The sequence below is a fragment of the Corapipo altera genome, unplaced genomic scaffold (genome assembly GCF_003945725.1).
Source record: "Corapipo altera isolate COAL_440 unplaced genomic scaffold, ASM394572v1 70, whole genome shotgun sequence".
In the NCBI taxonomy this organism is placed as follows: domain Eukaryota; kingdom Metazoa; phylum Chordata; class Aves; order Passeriformes; family Pipridae; genus Corapipo; species Corapipo altera.
In genome coordinates, this window is record NW_020884911.1 from 4,562,570 (window position 1) to 4,590,249 (window position 27,680).

At 41.9% G+C, this 27,680-nt stretch overlaps 1 protein-coding gene across 2 annotated transcripts in view; it reads left to right on the plus strand.

Moving 5' to 3' along the window:
* Window positions 1-27,680, plus strand: part of PLCB1 (phospholipase C beta 1) — a 334,930-nt gene that overhangs the window by 255,860 nt on the left and 51,390 nt on the right. For both annotated transcript variants that reach the window (XM_027654013.1, XM_027654014.1), the window contains exons 17-31: window positions 371-455; window positions 1,484-1,608; window positions 1,879-2,033; window positions 3,718-3,882; window positions 5,143-5,242; window positions 7,324-7,428; window positions 8,189-8,298; window positions 13,219-13,351; window positions 14,139-14,192; window positions 15,590-15,809; window positions 19,043-19,220; window positions 21,045-21,121; window positions 21,211-21,300; window positions 23,464-23,521; window positions 24,621-24,707. In XM_027654013.1, the coding sequence (XP_027509814.1) occupies window positions 371-455; window positions 1,484-1,608; window positions 1,879-2,033; window positions 3,718-3,882; window positions 5,143-5,242; window positions 7,324-7,428; window positions 8,189-8,298; window positions 13,219-13,351; window positions 14,139-14,192; window positions 15,590-15,809; window positions 19,043-19,220; window positions 21,045-21,121; window positions 21,211-21,300; window positions 23,464-23,521; window positions 24,621-24,707 (1,742 nt within the window). The remainder of the gene's footprint in view (window positions 1-370; window positions 456-1,483; window positions 1,609-1,878; window positions 2,034-3,717; window positions 3,883-5,142; window positions 5,243-7,323; window positions 7,429-8,188; window positions 8,299-13,218; window positions 13,352-14,138; window positions 14,193-15,589; window positions 15,810-19,042; window positions 19,221-21,044; window positions 21,122-21,210; window positions 21,301-23,463; window positions 23,522-24,620; window positions 24,708-27,680) is intronic.

Sequence of the window (27,680 nt, forward strand, 5' to 3'; positions counted from 1 at the left end):
AGGCTAGAGAGATCTTACTCCAACACAGACCCTGCTTCCCTCATTTTTAAAGAGGCCAGTGCTGAGATAACCAAGGGATGTGACCTCCAGTGCTGTGGCCCATTTTAGGCAGCATATACAGCTGATTGGGATGAAATGGGAAGCTGTTGATTTACAGGAGTCCTTACCTTCCATAGAAAAGTGTAAAGGAAAAAGCTTAGAAGGGTCTTGCCTTAGGCTCCCTGCTGCCCGTGATGCCAAAGGTGAGTAACAAATGATACATGAATTAATAGTTAGTCCTACTGACTTAAATGCTTAGGAGGAGCTCAGGTGTTGCACACATTTCCTGCTCTGACGTGTCCCTGGTTTTATCTCCCCTTTGAACTTCCAGAGCGCAACAAAAGTTTTGAAATGTCTTCCTTTGTGGAAACCAAAGGGCTGGAGCAGCTGACCAAGTCTCCTGTGGAATTCGTGGAGTATCCTTGACTTTCAGAAAGCTGCTTTCCAAGTCTCTCTGTGTCTGAGATCTGTTACAGAGCTTTATTGAAATTTGGAGACAGGAGCTGGGGAAATAGGGAACAGAAATGAAATTTGTAGATTTGACTGTCTTTCTAAATGAATTAATTGGCCTGAGTTCTGATGAGCTAATTTAAAAATTGTCATGAGTCCTTGTGCTGCGGGCTAGGACTAGAGGGAATAGGCATAAACTACATATTGAAGACCTGATTCTTCGTATTGTCATTGTTAAATTTATCATCCTGTATGAAGTGATACAAGTTATGGTGAGCAAATTGTCAAAATGTAGCTGACTTCTTTTTCTGCAAGGTGCTTGTTTTCCCATCATACCTCTACTTCTGAGAACTCTGAGCTGGTTTATTGCCACATAGTTGGTTTGTTTGGTTTTTTTTTAATGACTTCTAAAGGAAAGCTAAGGAACGTTCTGTTTAGACCTTTTGATGTTTCTCAATATCTCTCACCATGGCTGCAGTTTAGAATGAATGATCAGGATAAAATAGTGCCTCAAAGAAGATTCATGGGAAGCTCCTTCCACAGATAACCTGCAGCATGTTCTCATCTCAGAGATTTATACAACTTGTACACTCATCATTTCTGTCTCTATGTAGAGGCCAATTCCAATGCTCATTCCAGAAAACCACTTTTTTCTAACTGAACATCTCTCCCTGCTTCAGAGGAAGATTCCCCGTTTACAGCTGACTGGCCTCTATAAATGTAACCTTAGGAAAATCTCAAATTAGAAACTGTAATGATAAATGGAATTTTATGAACGTGATCTTTTATACAGGAGCAAACAGCACCTTTAATTGCCCCGTATTTATCATATCTCCTACAAAATTGTGGCCTTCTGGAAGCCTTATGGTGGCAGAAATCCAATAAGGAATCCACTGCCATTCTGCAAGGAACACCTGCACTTCACACTGCAGTGGCACCTCTCTGCAGAGTGATTTTTGTCACGTGTACTGTATCTTAACTACTCACCATTTAGATACAACAAAATGCAGCTGAGCCGAATTTACCCCAAGGGAACACGTGTGGATTCTTCCAACTACATGCCACAGGTCTTTTGGAATGCTGGCTGCCAAATGGTTGCTCTCAACTTCCAAACTGTAGGTAAGCTGTGCTGTTCTCTGCATTTTGAAACCTGTATGTGTCCAGTTCTTTGATAGAGTTTCTGATTCATAGGTAGGAAAGGCTTTTATGCATCAAAAGGTATCCAGTGATTGAATTATAGTACAGAGCTGCTAATTAACATTTTTAACACAGATTTTTACTATTTCTGTTACAGTCAGTATGAAATTACAGTAATTGTTGTTATTTTATTGCTTTTTTAAATTATCACCTATCCAGAACTTAATTCTTATCAATGTTTTTAACACCTAGATTTGTCTATGCAAATAAACATGGGAATGTATGAGTACAATGGCAAAAGTGGGTACAGGTTAAAGCCAGAGTTCATGAGAAGACCAGACAAACACTTTGATCCATTTACTGAAGGTATAGTGGATGGAATAGTAGCCAACACCTTGTCTGTCAAGGTATGTACAAAGCTGGTGAAAATACTCCCATGGAAATGTTAGAGCATAGATATATTTATAATTCTGTTGTGCAGTGACCTAGGATATGGCTATACTAAGTCAAGAAAATAAAATACATTTAATTTCATGGAGTGACATATAATTTTTAAATTCTGCCTCACATTTCATGTTGTAGGGTAAATAAATGCATTTTTATTGTATGTATTCTTTTCCACAGAAGTAATTACAGAGTCACAGCATCACAGAATTGGGAAGGCAATGGATTTAAGAGCAGCTGGGCTGTGTTTTTAGTAACAAAGGGCTGGATTTAAAACACGTTGTCGTGAAGTGGGAGGTTGGACTGGAATAGCTGGAACACCAAAGTGTTTAGTGTAAATAAATTTTTGTGGTTCTCTGAAAGTTCTGCAGCGGAACTGTGGAACCATAAATGTCAGCTGCAATTCATTGCCAACTTGCTTTTCTTTTGAAGGACCTCTAATGAAGTTCAAGGACTGCCAGGAGCCTGCAAACTGAGAACTACTCACATGAATATTTAGGGGGATAGATTGAGTTGGCTATTCCAGGGTGACAAATTGATGCTCTGTCTATCTCCAGTTATAAAACCATCAACTTTCTCAAGTCCTGCTACTCCTTTAATGGACTTGTCCATTAGAACAGTGTCTGTATTATGGAATCCACCTGCAAAATATCCTCCTGTTTTCACTGGGAGCAAACAAGCATTTCCTCTCAGGCTGCAGGCAGGAGCAGAGCCATGCTGGGAGGGAGGTGAATAAAGGAATAATGTGATGACATGCACAGTAAAAAAAGAGGATGTGTGGGATGACCTTTTGTGGTGACCTGTAATCACGGGAGCTTTCAGTGCCCTCCTGGGGGTTTAGAGGCACTTTCTCCTGCAATTATAGTAAATGGAGGTGGAAGTCATTCAATAGCTATTAGGAGATGCACAGAGTTTTTAGCAGGAATGAGCATCCAGGAGAGATGTCAGCTGCTCCTGCCTGCTCAGGAAAGGCTCTGCTGGTTATAATGTCAGTGCTCATACAAGATACAGCTGAGAATGGATTAAGATTTGCTTTAGGCAAGCCTCAGTTTGTTAAGGTACAGTGATGCTGCTACACACTCCTGTGCCTCCTCAGCTTCCTGAACAAATTGCAGACCCTTCTTTCGTAGTAAAACTCCTCACCCTCTGTGAAGGGCCTTTCTTAGAATATCAACTTCTGAATTTTTTTTTCTCCCTCACAGCTATAATCTCTCTGCTGTTTATACCACTTTTTTTTTTTTGCCCCCAGCATTTTTTGAACCTGTTGTTGAGACTGGAGAGAACTTAGGAGTTCTCAAAGATACCGTGCTGTGGAACTAGGCAGCCAGATTGAGGATGAGATCCAAATGAGTATTCCTGCTGAGGGAAGGGCAGCAGCATGATCCCAACCACATTATAGCTCATGGGGGAATTCAGGACCGCGGGGTCACAGGAAACCAGACCTCACAAGTTGTTTTGCTGTGTCTGCGATGAAACAGTGGGTTTGTTTTTTTTCTGTTTATTGTGGGTTTAGCTTTGTTTTGGTTTTATTTTGAATGCATACTACCTGATCACTTATGGGAATTATCTATCTGCATTTCAGCCACTCGTTCATTTCCTAATCCACCAAAGTGGTCTCTTAACGATCCTTCTTTGTTTTGGCTTCAGATAATTTCAGGCCAGTTTCTCTCTGATAAAAAAGTCGGTACCTACGTAGAAGTGGACATGTTTGGCCTGCCTGTGGACACCAGAAGAAAAGCTTTGAAGACCAAGACCTCTCAAGGCAATGCAGTTAATCCCGTCTGGGAGGAGGAAGCCATAGTGTTTAAGAAGGTCAGTGTAGCACTTAAGGGCATTGTGCTTTTTTTGTCTCTGTCCAGTGGGACATTTCCATGGTTTACTGAAACTTTGCACTTGTTAGAAAGAAGAAGAAGAGATTCTGAATAGTTACTTCTTGAACTGTTCGTTGTTAACCACTTTTGCTGAACTTTGGCTTCTCTGGTTGTGCCAGCTCCTGCTAAAATAAGTGAGTTTGAGGTCACCTTGGTTGTTTCCCTGGCACAGCGGATGTGGTGATGGGATCAGCACACACAGATCCCAGCAGCAGCTCAGCTGAATGGCCATGGCATTTTGCCTTGGCTGAGCAGCCCTCCTGGTAACCTGGGAGCAGGACAATGTGGATACAGCCCTAGTGACCTGCTGGCTGAGCTGGCACAGCCAAAGCAATCTGCTGGCTGTGCTCAGCACTGGATTGTGCTGTATAAATACAACCCAGGTGAGGAAACCACATAAATCCCCTCCACTTGAGACATAACCTTCTGAGCTGCTCCTGCAATTTGAACAGTATCACCCAGACATAATTCTCTAAACTTTAAAGGAGCAGAAAATACTGAGCATGTTTTGGGACTGTGCAAGGTGAATGTACTATTGTGCTCTGCAATCCACTTTAAGCCAAAATTTGAACAGAATCTCTGGCTTTTGCTTATTGACCACCCTGGTTAAGTGTGTGTATATATCTATCTATCTATATATCTGGACTCTCCTGAGTCCAAGTGTATGTAAAACAATTTATCTCAGATTTCTCCCAGCAAATGCAGTTCACAGAGATGTTTATATAGTGGGTACTTGCAGCACTGCTTTCTAAGGAGTAGGGCTCCTTTCCCTGAATATTTGGCCTTCTGAATGACTTTCCTTTGGCAGCCTGCCAGAGCTCAAGTTTGGAAACATCACTAGCATTTTTCTTCTGCAATGAACTTCTAATTAGTGTACTTGATTTCTCTATTTAGTTAACAATCGTGCCTGACTGCCTCTGTGCTCAGGGAGGATTAGGCTACTATTTTTAGAAATGTTGAAAATAAATTAGAGAAGCTCTGAGGTTTGGATTGTTGCTTTTTTCTTTTCTTTTCTTTCAATGGCATATATTTTGAAAAAAATAAAGGCATATTTATGGCCAATTTTTAAATATGTGTATTTCTGTGTAGATTCGCACTAAATAAGTAAACAAGATGGATTATGCTACACAATTTTTCAAGTAGTAGTAAAGATCCCTATCTCAGTAGGATGGTTTAGTAACCTTTTCTGATTCTTGTCTAGGTGGTTTTACCTTCCCTGGCATGTTTGAGGCTGGCAGTGTACGAAGAAGGAGGGAAGTTTATTGGTCATCGGATATTACCGGTCTCAGCAATTCGACCAGGTAAACCTGTTTCTCCATTGAGACAGACATTGTGGAATGAAGAGAAACAGCAAGGCAGAATCTCAACTGCTGTAAATCAGACTTGTTATTTGAATAATCTATCTCAGCTTTGAAAAAGAAAAATACCATATCTTACCAGAAATTTAAATCCAGGAAAACCAATAGAATTAAATCGTCAGAGGCATGGTTGGTACTTCCTTGTCTCCAGTACATCAACTTCATGCTGGACAGGTTTATGCTAAACAGTGCAACTGTACACTTATAAGAGGAAAGAGGGCAGCAACAGCCAATTTTGATGCCATCTTTGTGAGAATAGGAGATGGCTGGGAATTAAAGCAAAGTATGCTCCTCTCACGTAATTTCTACACTCATGCAAAGACTGACCTATATGCAAGCTGTTGTATCTCTGTTACACCTTTAAATCAACCCAAAAATACTTTCATCTTCATCGCTGAAAATTAAAAGAAAGATATCATTAGTGGTCTCTTCCAAATTATATTATTATTTCTGTTATAATTAGTGACCACTTAAATGGGAATTGTCTTGTGCGACAGCTCAGCCCTTGTTTTCCAGGCCAGAGCCTTGTTAGAGATCCTTTTTCAGAAGGATGCAGTGACATTGGCAGTTTGAGCAAGAGGAGTGCTCAAATTCAGTGCCAGCTTTTCCAGTGAGGGGAGGAAACTAAATTAGGGCAAGCATATGGGCCATAAACATGCTTCCAGCTTCACTCACACAGCAAAAGGAAGAATATCTCTATCTGTACCTTATCTAGTCAGTCCCAGCAGTAGCACAAAACTCACCTGTCCCTGTATCTTACAGTTGTCCATATTATTCCTAGAGAAGAATCTCTACACCTTTTTCATGAGTCAACTCAGTTTATCAATCCAGCAGAAAGCTGTTTTACCCCAGCTGCATTTTCTGCTGGCTCAGTGGCTGTAACTGCCTCACGGGGCATCTGCCGAGCTCCTGAGGAAGATGGGTGATTGGGGAGGAGAAAGGGGATGAGAGGGATTTCCCCCCTGTGGTAAAAGTGAGCTCTGGCCACAGGTCCCCTCTCGTGGGCCTTGCCCTACGTGCAGCACAGAGTCCATTCATCACATCACCGAATCCTGGACCTGCTTTTGAGTTTGTGCTCCTTAGAACAAAGACCACTGTGTGAAATCATGCCAGGACTTCTGAGAGCTGTTACCCACAGGCCTATTTTTTGTCCTTTTGACTCGAGTAATCATTAGTTTACACCATGTGATGGAGAGCAGCGGGTTGGGGTTAGTTTATATGAGTGCTGAAAATTTGCTGGAGGAGGTTGAGAGAACTGAGAACCCTTTGTAGTGTGTAATTTCTCTTTGCTGAGATGCTGTTGAAAACCGTATGATACTGTCACACAAATCCACAGTTACCACTATTCCCAAAGCAAGGATTTAACTGTTACTTGGAGAGGGAGTTGTTCCCATCAGCCAAGATTCTCCCAGATAAATGCATCCTGCTCACGACTCACATCCTGACACTGCCCACGTGTGCTGCTCCCAATCCATGCCTTAGGAGAGCAGCCTCAGGCATGGTAGGAGAGACACCAGTTTGTGAGGCAGAGGGTGCAGCTTTGCAGCACTGCAATGCTGTGTGAGTTTGGTGGGGCTGGAATTCCTTCTCTCCCATTCCTGTGCACTTCCATCACTGTCTTTAAACTGTCAGTAGTGTCTGAATGTACAGTGAGGCATTTTGGGGAGCTAAATTGATGGAAGACTCTTGAAAATTAAGAAGGAGCTATGAAACTAAAAAGCATCCAAAGGTAATAAAAGAGAATGCATAACAAATTAAATAAATTATGATTTTCACCATTATTCACGTATGTAAAAATAAAGGGAAAATATGATTTTAAAAGGCAGTATCACGTGCCTATCCAAGAGTCCTGTGTCTGTGAACTTCTCTCTGAAACCCTTCAGGTAAATCTTTCCCTTCCAGAAGTCCCTGGAGTTGGTTGCTTAGTTGGAGCCACACTATAAATAACAAATGATAACACAGTTACACTGGAAATGCCTGTGGAAGGGTTTATTTTCTGAACTGGCTGTCTCTTTATTTTGCAGGCTATCACTACATCTGTTTGAGGAATGAGAGGAACCAGCCTTTGACACTGCCAGCCCTCTTTGTGTACATAGAGGTCAAAGACTATGTACCTGATACTTATGCAGGTAATTCAGTGACATTTTCCTACTGGGGAATATAAAGGTTAATTGAAACACAAAATACATGTGGTGTAGATGACTTGCCAGATTGGGATAACAGCCCTGTGAATAAAGGCCTGCATCTGATGGATCATTCTGTCTCATCACTGGCAGGAGATGGCCTGATTTACAGGGACTTACTTGCCTGAGGTTTGGGATTAGGGCCAACTCTTTTATTTTCAGCAGACTCTAAAGGAGGAAATACCCCGGGCATTTGCCATTGGAACACAAAGGAAACTTTGCTTGCACGACACACTGGGGTGTAACTGTTCCCTAAGCAAAGAGCCATGCTTAAGGTAGAGAACTGTATTTTGACATTGGCTGTAGACAAGGATAGGTTTAAATGCCATACTGTGAAAGACTATCTCCAGTGATAAACAGTATTCTGTGTAGCTATTTCAGTTTTTTTAAATAACAGAACTTTTACAGAACTTTTTGCCTCTCTGTGCCTCATGTGAGGCAGGATCCTAGTTGGCTGATGCTGTAAGCTTCAAAAATATATAATAAAAGCTGCAGAAAATGCACACCCATGAGACCCAAGCACAAAATCAAGGGGGGTTTGTATTTGTACATGGTGGTGTCCTCCCCTCCACTGCTCTTTCTGGGTCCTAGGAGTATCTATCAGCAGCAGACCTGTGTGGAAAATTCTGCCTCTTTCTTAAACCCCGAGGGGCACTAGAACCATAACATGAGGGCTTTGAAACTCAAGTATTTGCCTTATTTCTAGATGTGATTGAGGCCTTATCCAATCCAATCAGATACGTAAACTTGATGGAGCAGAGAGCCAAGCAACTGGCTGCGCTGACTCTGGAAGACGAGGAGGAGGTAAAGAAAGAGGTAAGGGAGGTTTCTGAGCCTCTGAAAGTTATGCTGCAGTATTTGAAAGCACCTATTTTGCTTAGAAAGACAAATATTGGAAATCCTTGGAAATGGTATGTGAAGTTCTCCTGTAGAATGAGAGTCAGGTACACCACAGCCAAGGAGCTTTGCACTGTGTGTGTGGTGTCACTGAAGGCAGCATGCTGTGCACTGAGGAAAACTGCTGTTCAGAGGTAAAGAAAATGAAAAGCTGTGTTATGTGTATGCTGTACAACTCTGTTATGTAGTAACTGAAATCTTTGTAAGTCACTGTTGTTTTGCTGTTTGATGCTGGTTCCCCTTACAGAATACTCAACTCTATGTACAGAGTTTCAGACTGATTCTGGAGAGCTTATTCTGTTGAGAAACATTAGTGTAGCTTAGATTATCGTTTCTCTACATATTCACTGCAAGCAAATGTGTCCTAAAGAGACAGAGGATGATTATACAGTTATTTAGGTGGGAAGGAGCCTCTGGAGTTCAACTGATCCAACCCTTCATAGATGTTAGAAAGAGTGATGAAGAGGGAGGAGGAGACCATAGTCAATAACTGTTCAGGCCTTTTGTAGCTTAGCTGAAAGCTGTGGGAGCCACAATTCCAATTATTAGGTATCTGTTTGGGTAATGTTACTACAGACTGACCTGTAAACCTGTTTCTGTGTATAATTGAAGGTGTTGTGCATACAAATGCACAGATGTTACTCTGAGCGTAACTGAGAATCCTGGCGGTTCAGCTTTGGATCCGATGAACTCTGTACACATTCAGACATTTTCTCTGTCCCAGACATCATCACTGGGACATCTTCTAGTGTTTGAAAATATCAGCTTTGCCTTTCAAACATTGCTTGTGTCAGATGTTCACTGTGTGAATCCAAAGGCACTTGGTGCAGGTGTCTAGTGAAGATGGAGAAATGCTTTGTAATCCTAAGCTGCCCTCAGCTCTGGTGCCTGTCTTCTTCAATTCTCAGATGCACAGAACCTCACTGAACTAGATTTTGTAACCAAGAATACATTCCCAAAGCAGACCAGATGAGTGAAAGTCATTACAATTCAGTGGCCAACAATTTACTCTTTGTGCAGTGTCACAAGTTCTGCTGAATGAGGACACTGTGAAATGCTCAATAGTATCTTAGACATTTATCTAGGACACTCTACACATGAGATTCTATATTAATAGCAAAGAGGGTTTTTTTTAACATAATCTTTTCAATACCTTAGAGGTCATTTTTACTTTTGAAAACCTACAGATTTTCCTGGTGTGTACAGGCTGATTTGTTAGTTGGAAACATTCTGTCATAAAGCATCTTATACAGCAAATAGGAAGCAGGAAAGATGACTGTAGTGCTGCTGCGTGTCAGGGAGCTTGGAAGCTCCTAAAGGAGCTGTTTTGGGGGAGCACAGAAATATGCTGTAAAAGAAAACTGTAGTGATTGTGGCAGTGCATTTGCTAAAAATGGGGAGTGATTGAGTTGGCTGCAGTATCCAGGGACAGGTACAAAAGTGCTGCTTTAAGTGGCAACCTGAATTCACCACTGTTACCTTCTATTTATAGAGGCACATCCTGGGTAAGAAATGCAACCAGTCTGTACTTGGAAATCGTGAAATACCTCACAATTTTTTGTGATGACAACACTTTCTTCATCTGGGGCTGACTGTTTTCTTCACTTACGCTCTCCCGTGACAATCACACTGATTAATAATTGCAAGTGCATTCACTGGCAACACAGCTGAATAAACCCAGGTGTGCTCGCCAGAAAAGTACCCATAACTGCACCTGAATTCAGTTTTCCAGTGCCCAGTTTCAAATTTACACACTATAAATGATGGTGGGCAAAGCTGTACTGTCTCCTAGCGCAGATTCCACCTCCCCACACCTCTTTGCTTCCCCTGAGCTGGGTTCTTGCAGCTGTCAGAGGAAACCTAAGGGTTTTTTGGGTTTTTTTGGTTTACTCTCTAGAACTTTAGATTCAAACTGAAGGAAGTTCCTCAGGCTCCTTGCAGAACAGTAGTCAAATAAGCTGCCTAACAGTAAGTTGTTTTGAACAAGTAAATCAACCTTTCTTTAGGCTTCATGTTACACTGCCTATTGATAATCAGTGTAATTACAGAAACAAAGAATGCTGAAGAACTTACAGAACTTTCAACATCTTTTCTGTATTTCTTTGCAAATTTCCCAGCATTAAGTGTAACAGGAATTCTTCCTTTACCTTTCTGGTCAGTTCTTGCTTTCCAGCCTGGCCTTGGAACAACTGCTCTTGGAGGATGTTAATACCTGCACTGTGGGTTTTGCACCTTTAACTGTATTTACTGAATAATTTTTAAATCTTTAGGAGCTTATAGGTGGTCTTGTCTGCCTACTATCCTTTACAGACAGGAGGAATAATCCAGAGAAATTTCCTTGGGAAGAGTTAAAAGAGCCTAAAGTAGTTTGATGTAACTAGCTTGTACATTTTCACCCCACAGCCACGGGAGCAGAAGTGTGTAGGGGCCTGGGAAAAGCCAGACAGAGTAAAATGCATTTTGGCTGTGCCTGCTGGTGAAATGTCCCTGGGGCTGCCTGCTAATTCCCACCACAGAGTTGAGAGTCAGGAGGCCTTCCTGGCTCATTAATGTGTCTGACCTGTTGTTTATCCCCATAAAACAGCGTTGAAATGGAAACCATTGTTTTGCATGCCTGGGTATAAATCAGATGAGGCCATTTGGCTTTTTTGGTTAAATAAAATTATTTTGATAGGGGCAGCAAACAACAAAACGTCTCTGAGAGAGCAGCTGCGCTTTGTACATCTGATACCACTGTTTAAATTGAAAATTCAGGCACAATTTTGCAAGTCATAACGATCACACCGAGGTACAGTAATGGAAATAAAGTTGATGTGACACTTTTTACAGAGAGCTGCTTACGCTGGGTTATGCTTTGCCAAAGAGGATGGAGGCAAACTGGCTTAAGAACTACCCCCCCCGCAATCCCAATACATTATGAATACAGCTCCTTCTGTCTGTAGAAATAAAAACAGACCCTATCCGTGAACATGGGGACATCTCTTCCTACTTAGTAAATACACTAAGTATATTTACTAAGTAAATATGTATATATTTATATTTATATATATTTACTAAGTATTTGCTAAGTATTGCAAAGGACATGGCAATGTGTGAAATGGAAACCAGCTTCTGAGAATATTGAGAGTATAAATTAAAAGGTCTGGATTACGTCATGTTTTAAAAAGAGCCTGAAATATTCTCCACCAAGGAAAAATCATGTTTACTTTGGCATTCTGAGTGATGAATTATGAGAAGAGAAAGTGCTTTTTAATGAGATTAGACTGCTTGATGTAGTGAAAATTACTTTTATTCACTTCGTGATCGTGTCTCACGTTTCTGCTGTGGTTTCTGAAAACAGCTGTTTCGTGTCCAAAACTGACAGGCTGCATTAATAGTTTCTCAACAAGCTGTGATACAGCATTTTGCAGCACATACAAAAAAGAAAATACCCACTTTCCCATGCAGTGACTTTTGGGGCACAGACCTGCCAGAAGTCAGGAATTCCAGCTTTATTTGTATTAAATGTTGATGATCTCAGTATTGTTTTTATTAAACTAATGAATTGCAGCCTGTGAGCAATATTTTAAGAAGAATTAAGGGGGATAACCATATCAGTGTGTGTTTGTCACGGCTACAGCTTTTGCCAGTCACACTTCCTCTGTCATAAATGTTGGCTAGGCCATGTTTTTCCATATTTTACTGCAGTTATTCCTGCTTGATATAAATGAAGTTGTTGGCACTGGATTTCAATTGTATCAGTTGTCTCTCCTGTAATTTTGGTAGAAATCAGTTGTTGAGACAAATTATTTTGCAGCACACAGTGTGTTGTCAGGGCCAGGCTGAAGGGAACCAGCAGCAGGAGCAGTGAGATCAAAATGCATTTTGCCTCTGTCGATGCAGTGCAGGCTGATATTTTGCAAAGTGTGGAGTGGTCACGGGGAGGGAGGGAGGAAAAACAACAACTGTGGTATCCTGCCTCTGCATGCAACGTGATTACCATCAAAGAGTGGAATGGAAGCAGCTGAGGGAACAAATCCAGAACTGCCCCGAGGACACCATGGCAACTGGCCCCTCGCAGGGACAGCAGGAAGCAGGGCCTGGCCATTTCCAAATAGGAATTGCTTTGAATGACCTTCTGTTCGCTCCGTGCTGGGGGCTTGCTGAAAACCTCGTGCTCTCAGGGAAAACTGTGAGATGATCAGTGTGTGGTACTGAAAGCCTGAGCCTTAAGGAGACTGGAGAGAAGGAAAAGATTGTGGAAAATGCTTAAATATTTGGATACCACAGATGTGTTCATGCAGCAGGATGGAGGTACTGTTTACATATTATCCTTGGAGTGTAATTTCAAGAATGTAGGATCTTGGGAATCAGAAGTGTGTCTCTGTTCTGGAAGAGTGGTGATTAATGATAGTGCTGTGTCTGTCTATGAAATTTAAAAGTAATTTTGTGCACACGTTTTGTTCACAGCAGGGATTTGAGCAGCATTTTCATGCCAGCACCCACATTATTTCTAGAAAGATTTTATGACAGAGAACAGTGCTTTTCAATAAAATACGGGTTTCACATCTGGTGCAGCTAATGCATACTGAACAATGTCCCTTATGAGTTATATCCACTTAAAATACTTTTTCAGAATAAAACATGCTCTATTTCTTCTTGAAATCTACCCTGCAGAAACGAGCCACCTGGGCTACTATGGCTCTTAAAGATATCTTTTTTCGTTGTTTTCTTTTAGGATGATTTTTAGATGTAACATTTACAGAATTTTACATTTAAAAAAGGGAGCCTAAAGTAGACCTGCAAATAAATTGAGCCCGTTGGTTGGGGAGAATAATGAAAATCGTTGTATATTTTCAGATTGACCACGGAGATGCACCATCTGAAGCTAACAGTGAACCAAGGCCAACACCAGCAGAGAATGGAGTAAATTACACAGCCTCTCTTACACCTAAACCAGCAACTCAGGTTGTCCACAGCCAACCAGCACCAGGTAGAAAAATAACAATTTTACAAGTGCTTTGTGTTTAAAGAACAAAGGGGGGGGTTGTGTGTGTTTGGTTGGATAAAATAGGTAGAAGCTTTCCCACCACTTTTCTGTGCTGTTAGGGCTTGTCTTCTTCAGATATACAAATATCTTCTATTTAAGGGTTGCTTTTGTGATGAAACTGAAGTTCATTACAGGCAAGAAAATGTACTGGGGTTTTGTTGTTGTCATTGTTGTTGCAAGTGCAGGAATCTCTTGGAATTGTTTTTACAAATCTGCCGAATTTATGCACGTAATTACATCTTGCTCCACACACGCAAAACCAGTCTTAGGTACTTATCTGTGTTTTCTGTGGACATTCCTCCTATAACAAATGCTTGTCAGACCACAGTGTTTGTAATTTTATGACTGCAGTCTGCACAGGCTTGGTCTGACTGACTTCCAAGGAGCTGGATCCTCCTTGTGTACAGAGATTTTGCGCTGACCTCGTAATGCAGGGCAGTCACACTGTCAGCCTAGTGCCACTTAAATGACTCCTGTGAGGGAGTTCAGTACCATTCCCCTTATAAATAAACCAACAAAGCTCAGGCGGGTTTTTGGAAGGTCACCTTTTCGTGTTCCTTCCCAGGGTTATGTTGTTGTTCAGCTCAAGGTGTGCTTTCTCAAATGGTTAATAAATGCCCATGTCAGTGTGTGTCCTGTGACACCTGCCATGTTTTGACACCCAGTCAAGCAGCACAATACTGGCTGTTGTTGTAAAAGAATTAGAACTACTCATCTCTTTTACCTCCAGGTTCGGTGAAAGCACCTGCGAAGACAGAAGATCTTATTCAGAGTGTCCTCACAGGTAATAAACGCACAGGTCACACTGCATGAATGACATGCTTTTTTGTCAGGAAAACAGGTTTTTTATGGAATAGGCCCCCTGACTTAGGCATTTCTTTGAGTGATTAGGACTGCAGTAACTCCTAGAAAATGTACGTGCCATGTTTTCTTTCTCAGATTTGAAGTGATTAAAGTTTGAGCACATTCCATAAGATTGGGTGCCAGCAGGGAATTTTTTAAAAATATCCCACTGTTGTAGTTTCACAAGCACCAAATTACCATCTAATGCAGACAGAAGACCAGCATTATTCTGAGAACAGGAGCTAAATTTTTGCTGAATATAGTGAATAGGAGTGAAGTCATTTTATCTTCATTAGCCTTGCAATGTTCCCAGTGCTCCTGCAAAGCTGAAAATTACCATTTCACTGAGCAAACTGGCCTGCCAGTTACATGGGGCCTATGGTTCAACTGGGAGCCGTGTCCTCCAGCTTGGAGTTAGTTTAGATTGCAAATCCCATAAATCAGTTGATTTTATAGTTGTTCTTCTACATTAGAACCCACTCCATGCCCAAATCCTGTGCAGACCTACATTTAGGTGTGGAAAACAGGTAAGACACATGATATTCGGTGTGTTGGTTGCCTCTTACTCAGTCTCCCTCAGTGCAGTAGAAGGAGCCTGGCCTGGAGTGTGGGAGCACCTGCTGGCCTCCCACAATCCATGTGCTCTCTGGGGAGGGATCTTCAGCCTGCCTTTTCCAGAGCTGTGACCCCAAATCATGGAAGTCGTCATTCCTTCAAGCCCATTGTGGTTTTGAATTCTGCTTTGGGGTGAGCTCAGCGTTCAGCCACCAGTCCTTGGCTGGGCTGGCAGCCAGGGGGCTCTGACTCTTCTGAGGCAGTCTCCACCAAGAGAAGTAAAGTCTCTACCAAGATTCCATGGGGATACTGGGACAGATACCACCAGCCAGTGCCCAGGTCAAGGCAGGAGAGCAGGGGGGTGAGGGGGGTTCAGGCATCAGCATGTTAACAAGAGCTATCCAGAGGGAAGGGAGACCTGAAGTGTTGGGACAGTGGGTACAAAAAGGACCTGTGGCCGTATCTATGTAAGATCACATTTTTATATGTTGGGCTGATGAAAATCTTCAGCATCTGAAAGGGGTTGAGGAAAGAAAGCGGAAGGATTTTATTTTGCTATGCTTCTTGGTGTTCTAAATTTTCATCTCTCTTCTCACTCCTGTCAATTAAATTTGCCACAGTGTTTTCAGTCTAGTTACCTTATTTCCAGGTAAATCTACTCAGTTAGTTTATGCTATCATTTAATTTACCCACAGTGAACAAGCTTTGTTTCATTCCTGGCTTCACTGATTGAGATCGTGCATTATTAGAAAATTGAAGTGGCTTTTGTTATTGTCATTGTAGAAGTGGAAGCACAGACTATTGAGGAGCTGAAACAACAGAAAGCTTTTGTTAAGCTTCAGAAGAAGCACTACAAGGAAATGAAGGACCTTGTGAAGAGGCACCACAAGAAAACCACCGACCTCATCAAAGAGCACACTGCAAAGTATAATGAAATCCAGAATGACTACCTGAGGAGAAGAGCAGTTTTAGAAAAAACAGCAAAAAGAGACAGCAAGAAAAGGTATGTTAAGCAGCTTTCCTGATCTTGGTATTAGAGGTCTTTACTCAAGTCTTCTTTTCTAGTAGACAATAAATGGAGGTGACATTAGAGCACAGAAAAAATCAAAAGCAGCAAGATCCCTAGTTAATGGGGATGAGAGCATTGTCTCCAAGTGAGAGCCTTGGAAAAAACCCGTGATATAGTAGAGAGCATCAGATGTAGAATTAGAGAAAAGAAACACCTGAAGGTTGTTAAGATCTGACTACCATTTAAATCATGATTGATCCAGAACACTTGGAGAGTCTTTTACTGACTGCTTGGCTTTGCTTCTGCATGCACACTCCCTTTGTTCTCTCTTTTTCCAAGCCTTGCATCACCCTGTCCCTTTGTGTGTTTTGGTACGATTTTTATATTTTTTGTTTAGGCAATAATAAAAAATGAGAGTTGTATTTATCATTTTCAGTTTGAAATGCAAAAGACTGCAATGACTTACTGATCTTCACACAATTATTGTCTTGTTCCTATGATAAGGAACTGTATATTAATAAAGGTCAGTTCTTAACTCCTGGCAAACATACACACACATAGATACAATCAGTGTCTGATACTCTTGCAATTGAATTTTTATTCCTCCCATTGGTGCATCATTCTTGTTTTAACATCATTTATTTTTTAAAGTAATTACATAAGCACAGAAGTCCTTTAACTTTTACACGAAGCTGATATGGCTGCAGTTCTTAAATACAAAGACACTGAATAAAAAAAAAATTACTGATACTTTTTGGTAGGAGATCATCAGAGAAAAAAGCTGCAAGCATGGTCTGGCTGCCAAGCTTGTTGATAGTCCCTCTAAATGTAAGTGACTGGGATTCAGGCCATAACTTGTCCCTAGGCAGGAGCTTATTCATTTAAGCTCTACTGATGACAGAATGTCATTGGGCTTAATAAGAGCTTGACACTCATAATATATCTACATTCAGCTGGCCTTAACTGTTGCCAGTTTTCAGGCTTCCGTGTTCTATACTTTAGTTTAATAAACTCGCTTAATGACTGGTTGTCAACTGCAGGCACAGGGATGTTTGATCTGCTGTGTTTTCTGTCATCAAAGTGTGTGACAGACAAAACAACGTCATGTTTCTCTTTTCTCTACCATATTCTGTTCACATTTAAGCAGGAAATCAAACCTAATAAGTAAAATGACTCGTTTATCTTTGAGCAAAAAAGGATTTGTTTTGTTGTTGTTGTGTTATGATCTGACCATAAATCATTCCTGATATCAGGCAGTAAAAACCCTGCAGTTCCAATCCGTGGAGCTGTCACAGGGGTTTCAGAGACCTGAAGTTTTATGGGCAGATACAGAGAAGTCTTAAGGTTAAAAAACCGGAGGTTACATTTTAAAAAGGCAGGAACACATTTGCAGGGGGTTTCAAACCTGCAAGTACATTTTATCTCAAGCAGCAGCCTTCTAATGGAATCCTGTATCCCAAGGAAAAAGGCGATTTGTATAATTTTAAATTATTACTGAAGGTATTTGCCTGTTAACTGCAAAGTATAAATCACTACTTCATCAGGGGTCCCTGTATCAGACAGCCATAAAAATGTGTTGTCTCTGCTCAGAAGCAATGTGTGCTTCATGCCCTTGTATAAAATTGAGCCCAGATTCAGTAAACTCAATGTCTGCAGGAAGTCTGAAATATTTATTTATCCACATGCACAAGTGTTTTGTTGGTGTTGTTCTGAAGTCCCTTTAAGGATAGTGTCTTGTAAAAAAAACAGAATTTGAGCCAGGGTTTAGAAATAGGCCTGAATTCTTTTTCCCAAATGTACAAGAGGAATGTCAGCTTTAAAATGTGTAATGGCATAATACACTGATTGTACTATTCATTACTGCTGTCTTCTGGCTCTGTAATATTTAAATTCCCCTCACCTATCACACTGACACCACTTAACCTCTTAGCAGAATATTCAAATACAATAAAAATACAAGAAATAAAACGAGGCTACCTTGGGATTTGTGTCCTCGGGCCGATGGAAGCAGATTCCCATTATTTCAGTTGGAACCACTCTAATTGACAGCAGCTGCACACTCGAACCTGGGAGAGAGGAGAGAGGCAGCCAGTGTGGCAAGTTCTCTGCATTGTAATCCCTGCACATTTCTGAGTAGCAAACTCATTTTTCTCCTGGTGTCAGCCCCCTCTGTTCAAGGTTTTGTTGTTTTGTCCATCTCCTGCGCTGTTCTGACGTTTCCCAGGCAACTGATTTAACACCTGAGCACGGCAGCAAACACAGCAGCAGAGCAGGGACACAGCATAATCTTAGTTTTTAACATATTTTCCTTGGGTTTGGTTTAGTGCTGCTCTGAGAGTGATACTGGTTTTGCTGCTTGTTTTTCACTTGAGCAATTTAGTGTCCTCACGTCTTCTTTCACGTTTACATCCACCCTTCCTTGTGTCTCAAGGAAGAGTAAAATATACCCAAACTGTTCCTTAGTGTTGCTTTTCAGCTTCCTTAATGTGTTGTTCCTTTGCTCCCCTGTGTTGCCCGTCTGAGCTTTGCTCCCCACCGGGGTGTTCACCTCCCTTCCGAAGGCAGCAAATCCATGGAGCCCTTTCCTCTGTGTGTGCTGTGCATGGCATTTCCTGAAGGGGGGACAAAATACCAAAAAAAAAGGGATGTTCCTGCAGTTTCAAGCGTTTTATAAATGCAGATGTAAAGTCGGGCTCTTAAATTTATTGCTGTGAGTGCAGGCAAGGATGACTCAGTTTCCAAAATACTTTGCATTCACCGTTTCTGCTGAAGGCTGTGCAGCTTTGAAGTTCAGGTTACGTGACTGGAAGGGGATAAACAAGTTCCATGAGCATCTGTTTATGGGAAATCTTGGCAGTATAGCTAATTTATACTAGATCTGGTTGACAGCACCGCGGTGGGCCAGTAAAATGAGGTTTAAAAGCAACAGCCATCCTGTTAATAAACTGCTGATACTGTATTTTCCCTAAAAGATTAAATTATTGGACTTATGGTGGCTAAAACCACTTATCTTGTGGTTGTATTTATCATTTTCAGTTTGAAATGCAAAAGACTGCAATGACTTACTGATCTTCACACGATTATTGCCTTGTTCCTATGATAAGGAACTGTATATTAAGGAAGTTATTAATGAGGTATTTATAAACATTAGCCTTAAAAACAAGGTGTAAGTGAGGCAGAGTGTCCATGCCTTGTGACTGAGACCTTTGGGGGGTGTGCCTTTGCAGGTCTGAGACGGGCAGCCCAGACCACAGTTCAACTATTGAGCAGGAATTGGCTGCACTGGACTCTGAAATGACCCAGAAGCTGGTGGAGCTGAAGGAGAAGCAACAGCAGCAGCTGCTGAACCTCCGGCAGGAGCAGTATTACAGTGAGAAGTACCAGAAACGAGAGCACATCAAACTGGTACGTTTGTCATGGCTCTGCTTTCCCTCAGCCGGCTCGGGGCGGGCAGTGAAGGCAGCACACCACAATGACATGGAGCTTCTTTGTGTCACTTTGCCACTGACACTCCCAGCACCTTGGAAGGCTTTGCATGGAAGGCAGAAAGGCAGCAGGGCTGTTACTACCTCTAGTTACATAAGTCTTGGTTTGCTGCAGCTTTTGGATGATGATCCTGTTTTTTGTACAACACACAAGGAGGCAGAATTAGCTGGAAAATAAATTGAAATACCATGAAAATAAATAAATGAGAAGAGATTCAAACGTTCCCCAGGACAGAGAGTCGTGCCAAGGAGTGTTCCTGTTGCAGATGAATGCTCTGAGGGGATGCAGGACATAATCTGTACATGGTGAAGAAATATTTTGTGTCCGTTAGTCCAAGTCAGCTTGTGTTTTTACAGCTGGAGTTTGGCTGACAGCTACAGCAGGATCATAGGCCCTCTGAGCTGAAACAGAGGAGCTTGGGCAGATGGCAGCTGATGCTAATGGACATTCTTAGGCAGAAAAGAATACTTTTGACGGGTGTTATGAGAGTGCAAACTGTTTCTTAACTCCAGACAATCCTCTCTCGCGGTTTTTTCGATTACCTGATGTTTTGCCTCAGCACTGTTGGGTGAAGTAATCTGTCTGCTCTGCCCTGACGTCCAAAAAGAGCAGATCAGAGGAGTGACATGTGTGGATATGTCTCAGCAAGGCCTTTGCACAAATTCAAGTAACAATTGGGGGCTGCAGCTCAGGGATTTAAATTTTTATAAAAATGAACCATTTTGGACCCGCATAGTTGGGCTTACATTGTAAGGTAACTCATTTCTCTTTCCAAAATGGGAAATGGCCTTTCTCAAAAGCAAAGTCACATTTTTGGCATTATCCAGGCGCGCAGTGTCCGACTAAATTCATGTTTTAGCACAGAACTCTCAGACAGTTTTCCCTCTGAACTGTGCAGGAGTTAATATTCCAATTAAAATCTGCCTTGCAGCTGTGAGATTCCCTCTGATGTCTTTCTTTTAGAGTTGAACCTATTGTCAGTACCTTTATTCTTTTATCTAAGGAATGAGAAGCTGGATCAGACCAGCTATTATTATTATACATTCCTGGCTCATCACCCTGACAGGGTTTGTTTTACAGAACCAAAGTTTAACTAGGGGGGGTGATTAAACCAAATTGGTCCCATTTCCCACTTTATTCTCTATTCACTGAAGTCGCACACAAGCCCTGTCCATGTGTCCTTTCCCATCAGCATCCCCACCACAGGGCTGGGACTTGGTTTGGGGTTTCAGCACAAATGAGGTGGGACCCAGCGCTGGGCAGCAGATTCCAAACCAGCCACTCAGATCCCTTTGAGTCCACGATTCTGCTGTCAAAATGCAGGTTATGCTTCTGTGCTTCTTGGCTATTCAGTGACACAGGAGTTCAGTTTGTAATTTGTGTGGTGCAAGTTCAGTTTGTGGCCATCTCTGAATTATCCACGGGCGTTTCAATCCCTAGCAGAGGTAAAATCCGCAACACATGTTTTGGTTTTACATTTTAATGTGGGGAAACTGAACCATCTGGATGCACAGAGAAGCAGTAGTTTCTGTGGAAGTCGGGCACACACCAGCCTGGCTGAACTCCACCAGTTAATAATGTGTTTACACTGATAAGAATGTTGACTGGCTTTGGATCTCTGGGAATTAATCTGGGAATGGCGTAACACTTTCTTCTGCAGACTTTTGAGGAAACTTGGATGCCTGTGTAATATTTAGCTGCAAATACACATTTTTGTTTCTTGGGATTTTTTTTTTTTTTTAGCTTATTCAGAAGCTGACAGATGTAGCAGAGGAGTGTCAGAACAGTCAACTAAAGAAACTAAAAGAAACATGTGAAAAGTAAGCACTGTTCCCCTCACCATGGATTGCTGCTCCTGGGGGGTTTGTTTAGATACGTTTTGAACTTGCCTTTGTTTTTTATGCTTCAGAGAAAAGAAAGAACTGAAGAAAAAAATGGACAAGAAGAGGCAGGAGAAGATCACAGAAGCAAAGTCCAAGGATAAAAATCAAATGGAAGAGTAAGTGTATCCCTGGATCCGTATCCTTCTAGGTTATGAGGAGGCCAGAGTTTTCCCAACTGGAAAATCAGAGAGAGGCAGAAGGCAGCCTTTAGTCAGACCTCACCAGAACAGTGGAGTCCTGACTTCCACCAATACTGATTCCATTTCCTGGCACTAATCTAATCTCCTGCTCTGGGAGCAGGGGAACCTGGGTCAGCAGCAGAGGTGCTGGTGTGTGGGGTGGGGGCATGACAGAGCAATCCCCCAAAATGCTGTTATTCCAGACACTACTCCTCTGAGTATAAATAGGCTTAGTGGCTTCACTTCCTGCAGAGCTTGATTTCACATTCACTTAGATTTTTATTCCTGAGTTATCTTTTCTTCTTAACTCGAAGTTTCTCTCCAGAAGAAATAGCGACAACATACTTTAGGTTTACTCTGCTTTTGTGATAAAATTCCCCTCAGATTTTCAGCTAGTGATTCTCCTCCAGTGATGGTGTCACTTTGGGTGGGAGAGAGAGGAAAGCTGAGCTCTGAGGGTGCAGTTTTTCTGAACAAGGACAGGAGTATTAATTTCCCTTATGCACCACCAGACAATACAAACCCTAGTTGTGCAGGTTGGTTATATTCTTCCCAAGGGCACAGCATCTAGGATTGTTTGCCCTCCTTCATTTGTTTTGGCAAGTAGCTCAAAAAGAAAATGGAGCCTTTTTGTCTTGCACTGTTATTCTTGTGACCAGTCTTTACTTTAGTAGCATTTAAGGGCAGTTAAAAATACAAGAGGAACAAACAAAAAAGAAAATCGGAAATGTTTGGGTTTTACCACGTAACAAAGGCACAACTGTGTGTGGTTTTCTACAGGTGAAAAGGGTTACCCAGATTTTGGAGCCTCTCAGCAGACAATCTGTTTATTGGGTAACACTGACAGGAGGTGAAGTGCTTCAGATGATTTAAGAATCAGTGCTATAGGATTTTAATAAACGTCCACGGAAAAAAAAATAACAAAATGAGAATAATTGATTGTGAAAAAGAGGGAGAAATATTTAATATGGTTAGAGCTGGTCAGGGGGGCCTGGAATTCCTATTAGTAAAAGGTAGTTGGGCATTACGGAAATGTTACAGCAGTAAAAAATCAATGGCAGTAGGAAATTATTTGGTGAGAGGTTAATGGGACACCAATGAGAAAGGCTCAGGAACAGACAAGTAGCAATTCTTTTTTGTTTTCCTTTCGGTTTTTTTTTTCCTCATTCTTCCCAAGGGCTTTCTTTTGCCGGGCTTTTTAAAGAGCCCTTGGGAAGGGTGAGGTGGGGACATGGGAAACTCAGCTTTCCTCTGTCTGTGACACAACTGGTCCTCACGCTGGCAGCAGGGCAGGGGGCAGCAAGACCTTCTGGTGAATCCCATTCCAGTTATTCTGGCTCAGCTGTTGCTTATCTAAAGATTTTTACTCGGGTTTGGGAGAGAATTTTGCACAGATATGATACACTGTATTAATGGTTCTTACCTAATTTTCTTTAGTCTACCCCGGGCTTGTGTAGCTGCCTAAAACAACATGATTTTAGTGCCACCTGAACAGCAATTCGCTGATCTTGACTGAGGCAATTCCATTTTAGAATTCTGTCCTGAAATTGGTCAGCTGAAGTACCCACAGATTGTTATTTTATGTGCTTTTATGTCTTGTCTTCAGCCTTTGACCGATGCTTTCCAAATAATTGTCCCACACAATGACTTAAACTATTTCCTCCAAGTGGGGACCCCAGTCACGTGTGTCCTGCTCTCCCTGGGATCTCCGTCCCTGGCTGTCACCAGCAGTCCCTGCTCTGACAGAGGCTGTTTCTCTGCTCCATGAAGTGCCACAGCGTGGCACTGTGTGTCTGCTGATGGCTGTGTGTGCTCCCAGACCGATCTGGAACACCACCACTGCTTGGAAAACCTGGCGTTATCCTGTGGGAAAAGCCTGTCGTGGAAAAGCCAGGGGGTTGTTGTGCAGGGCACGGGAAAGTCTGAGCCCTTCCTACAGTGAAGATGTTACAGGGGCACCTACAGGAAGCGCACCTGAGTTAATTAGTCAAATCCCCACATTCACAACATGGCCCTAATTAGATCACAAGAGGTGAGGGCATTACAATCCATTGGTGTGATGTTATTGACCACAATAACTTGTTGATTGCTCCTCCCCAGAGAGAAGACGGAAATGATCCGATCCTACATCCAGGAGGTGGTGCAGTACATAAAGAGGGTATGGCAGGCCATGTGTTTATTTTTCATTTGTGGGGAGAAAATGTCAGCTTTCATCTTCTGGGTGATATTAAACTGCAGATTTCGAGCTTCTGCAGCTACTGGTTTTTTACAGGTGCAGCGTAGACTTTTCTTCCCATTCCAGTTAAAGGAGAACTGGAATTTCAGACAGTTCTTTGTTAATTATTAGTCAGTGTTTGAGGGATGGTGCTGAGAGAGGCAGATTTTAATACAATTTCATCTTTGAATATCCTTCATGTACTCATGGAAAATGTAACAGGTTTTTTAATTGGTTGCTCTCTCTTTAAATGCAAAGATTGTATAAGGAACTCTGAAAGTCAATAAACATTTAATTGCAGAGTATATTTTAACTTTAATTGGATTTGTACAGTTGCTGAAATGTAAAAAGCATTCTGTGAGCTCTGTAAACACAAGTCAAAGAATTTCATTACAGGTGTTAGCTTTGAGCTTTTCTGAAGCTGTGGGTGGTTTACACTGGGCTGAAAGTGTGCACTGCAGTGTTTTGATGTGTGAAATCACTGTGAAACATATGCAGCTATTGAATTTTCTCTTAATTTCAGTGCACAGATAGTTCAGTTCAAAAGTTCATTTCTCTCAGGAAGGCCTTGATTTAGGAAGCAAGCTAAAGAATTAGCAAACTAAGCATGTTTAGTTCCTGTTGGAGTTAATTCCAAGTCTGAGTGCTTTATTACATGAGGCCCAAAATTCATCAGCATATTCATTTAGGACTCCAGGATGCAAATCCCCTTCTTCTGGGAGCAGGGGCCGTCTCTCACACCTTGTATAAGAAAAGCTAAAGCAAAATAATGTAATTTTAAAAACTGCATTACGCTTTTGATAGCATTAGGAGTGTACAGCAAGTCCTTTAGACATTTCTGATTCTAAATCCCGTGTGTGAAATCTGAGATACATTGTTCACACCCAACTGTTAGAGCAGTGGTGTGTAATTTTATATTGGAATTACTGATAGTTTTGATGATAACTTTCTGATTTTAATGGATGACATGTTTGTTGGGAAAGAGGTGGGAAAGTGAGGCTGTGCAGTCTCTGAAAAAAGCTTCTCTTCTATTTTCCTGCAGCTAGAAGATGCTCAGAGTAAAAGGCAGGAGAAACTTGTAGAAAAACACAAGGAGATCCGTCAGCAAATACTGGATGAAAAGCCTAAGGTAAAGAGTTTTTGAACATATGTTACACTGCTGAAAGTGTCCTTCAGGGAAGAAAGTGTTCTTGCAGCAGGTAGGCTGATGTTTAAACGTGAGAGGATCCGTTGGCAGCCTCAAAGCCATCGTCACTAATATTCAGGGTGAAAAAAGTCAAGTGGCAGCCTAGCGTGGAGCACCACTCCAGGTGCAGGTGTCAGAAACGGGGCTTATGTTTTAGCACTCGTGTTGCTGAAAAGCCTTCAGTGTGAGAGGTGCTCCCGGCCAGCAGAGTGTGCCCTTCCCTCCTCTGTGCCCCAGCGGCACGGGAACAAAACACAGTTTACATTCGAAAAGAAAAAGAGATATCTCCTTAGCATGCTCCCCGCAGGTGCTCGTGGTCGTTGGTCAGGATGTATTTTTGTGCAAAACAACGAGCTTTTCCGTGATAATAGCGCTTAATATTCTGCATTGCTTGCTGGATTTCCTCCCTTTGATTTTGTGTTACATCTACACTGTGGCATTCTGAAATACATGTTCTGATCTTTGTGACTGTGGGCGACTCTTGCTCCCAGTGAAGCTGGTGGCTGTTTTGCCCTTGACTTCAGTGGAGAAGGTTCAGAGCCCTCCACCTGTCCATGATTTTTCCTGTAGAAAGACCTAGGGAACTATGTAATCAGACTTCCATATGGAGGGAGACTTGTTTTCAGCGGAGTTCATATCCAAGTATAATCCTTCACAGCCCATTGTGTCATGTCTGCTTTCATTTCTTCTGCTCTTGCTCAGACGTGTGTCCTCAGCTTCACTTTTCATTTCTTGTCTGTGTCCACAGTCCTAATGTTTTTGTGCTTGTATTACAGCTGGAATTCTAGCACTGGGTGTGAATTAATCAGTGTTGTCATGTCATTTCTGTGAAATAGCCAGAGAATAAACTAGGCTGAGGTCTGAATAGCCAGAAGTTTGCAGTAGTTTGGAAAAATAAAAATGTTTGCGCTTCCAATTTCCCACTCATCTTTTTAAAATCATGTTCATAAATGAGGTGGAACTTTTTGATGTTGTGGGCATCTGAGTGTAAAGGCTATACATAATATTATGTTTTATATTTGGTGCTGTAGGATCATGAGCTTCTCGGGCATGTGAACTGGAATTGAAACATTGGAATTTAAAATGCCAGAGAATAATCTGCAAGTACTTCTAACACTGGCTTTTTGTGAATACTGGAGCACTTGATTACTTCTCTTCGTGTCCTTTTTTTTATTCTTGATTTTTTTTTTTAATTTATTGGTGTACTGAGGAGTAGCACAAAGCACTGACAACTTGTCACTGAGGACTTGAGTTATGTTTTGAAAGATTGTGCTGGACTGGCAGTGTAAGACTCTTCCATCAGCTTGTCCATGTGCCAGGTGTTAGGTCATGGCACAGAGCAGCTCCAGATCCCTGTTTTCCCCTGGCTCTGGCCACCGGTGAAAGCACTGCAGTGATCATCACTCTCCATCCCTCCCGAGACACCCTCTGCAGTACATGTGCCTCCCAGGGCCTGGCTGCAGGGCTTTTTTCCCTTCCCCACGCACTGAAACAGGCACTTTGCTGGATTTATGGTGGTGTGTGCCTCTTGCTTGCATGAGAGGATTTAGGGAAAACATAATTACTCATTTTATTAAGTCTCTTTTTATGTTTTGCTTCATATCCCTATTTCATATCCATATTTGCTTCCTTAGTGACAGGGCCTGTGATATAAAATAGATCAAATGATTTCCCAGCTGAGGAGAGCTGATGTATTTTATGCAGGCAGCAGCCTTCCTGGGGGCTGCTTTTTTAACAGCCCAGCCTCTCCTGCTTCAAACACCCACTAAAATTTATGCTGGCCGTGTTAAAAGGGTTTTCTGGCAGTATCAACTCGGCCCCAAACAAAGAGCTTAATATATTAAGAGGGAAAGAATCTTCAGTATTCTTCCCAATAATTCCACTGGAGACAGATTTGCCATCATCAGTCACTGCCACGAGGTTATTTATTACTGACTCACAGTTTGTTGTGTTCTGACTCTGTGCACAGGGCTCTTCCCCAGCCAGGAAGAATCCTGTGTCACAAAGTGTTGCCAGCAGGGCTGCCACACTGCTGGGGTTTTGTTGGCCTTTCTCAAAGTGTGAGTTTGCAGCTTTCTCTCCTGTGGCGTGTGGAGGTCACCAGAAGAAAATTTGCCTCGGAGTGCTGACATTTTAGACAACAGTTTTTAGAAACTGCACAGACTGGATGCAAGTCAGTTCCCCGTACTGGAGGCAGAGGTTTTGGTTTTTTTTGTTTAAAATACCATGTGTCAAGATGAAAGTGCTTAACTTGAGACTGATTTACACCCTAAACTCTGCCTCTCCCTCATGTGTCATTTCTTTTTAATGTTTGGACATGAGGCTGGTTTGCAGCTTTCATTTGCAGGGTTATTGTATAGCAAAAAGTTTTTTTTCTCCTATAAGAGCTGGAAACTTCCTGAACTGGTGCTTTTAGGCAAAAGGTTGGAAACAGTTCTTCAGCTTCTTGTGGTACTGCTGAAGTCAGGGCAAGCATTGGCTTTAGTGAGGCCCAGAGGTCGTACTCTCTCTGTGTAAATAATGATGAGATCTTTGTGAAAAACTAATCTCTGCTGCAGCAAAAACTAGAAATTGAGTGTTATAATCAAATCTGTGTGTGTGTAACCAGGCCAGCCACTCCCACAAACATGTTTGGCAAAGGAGACTATCACCTAGTTAAGAAGTCAAGTGCTGACTGACTTGAGGTAAAAATTCTCTATCTTGCCATTTTAGTGAAATCATATGGGAAACAAAGTTCAGATCTCTCCTGCTGCTCTTTCCTCACAGCATCATTACCCAGCAAGGCTGTTTGTATTTTCTATCACTCCTTATTTTTCCCTGCATTATCTACTGGCAGCTTTATTATCAGCAACAACTTGTATTTTCTTTCTCTCCCATTTTACTTCTTTGTCTCCCCCTCTTAGTCACTGATACACA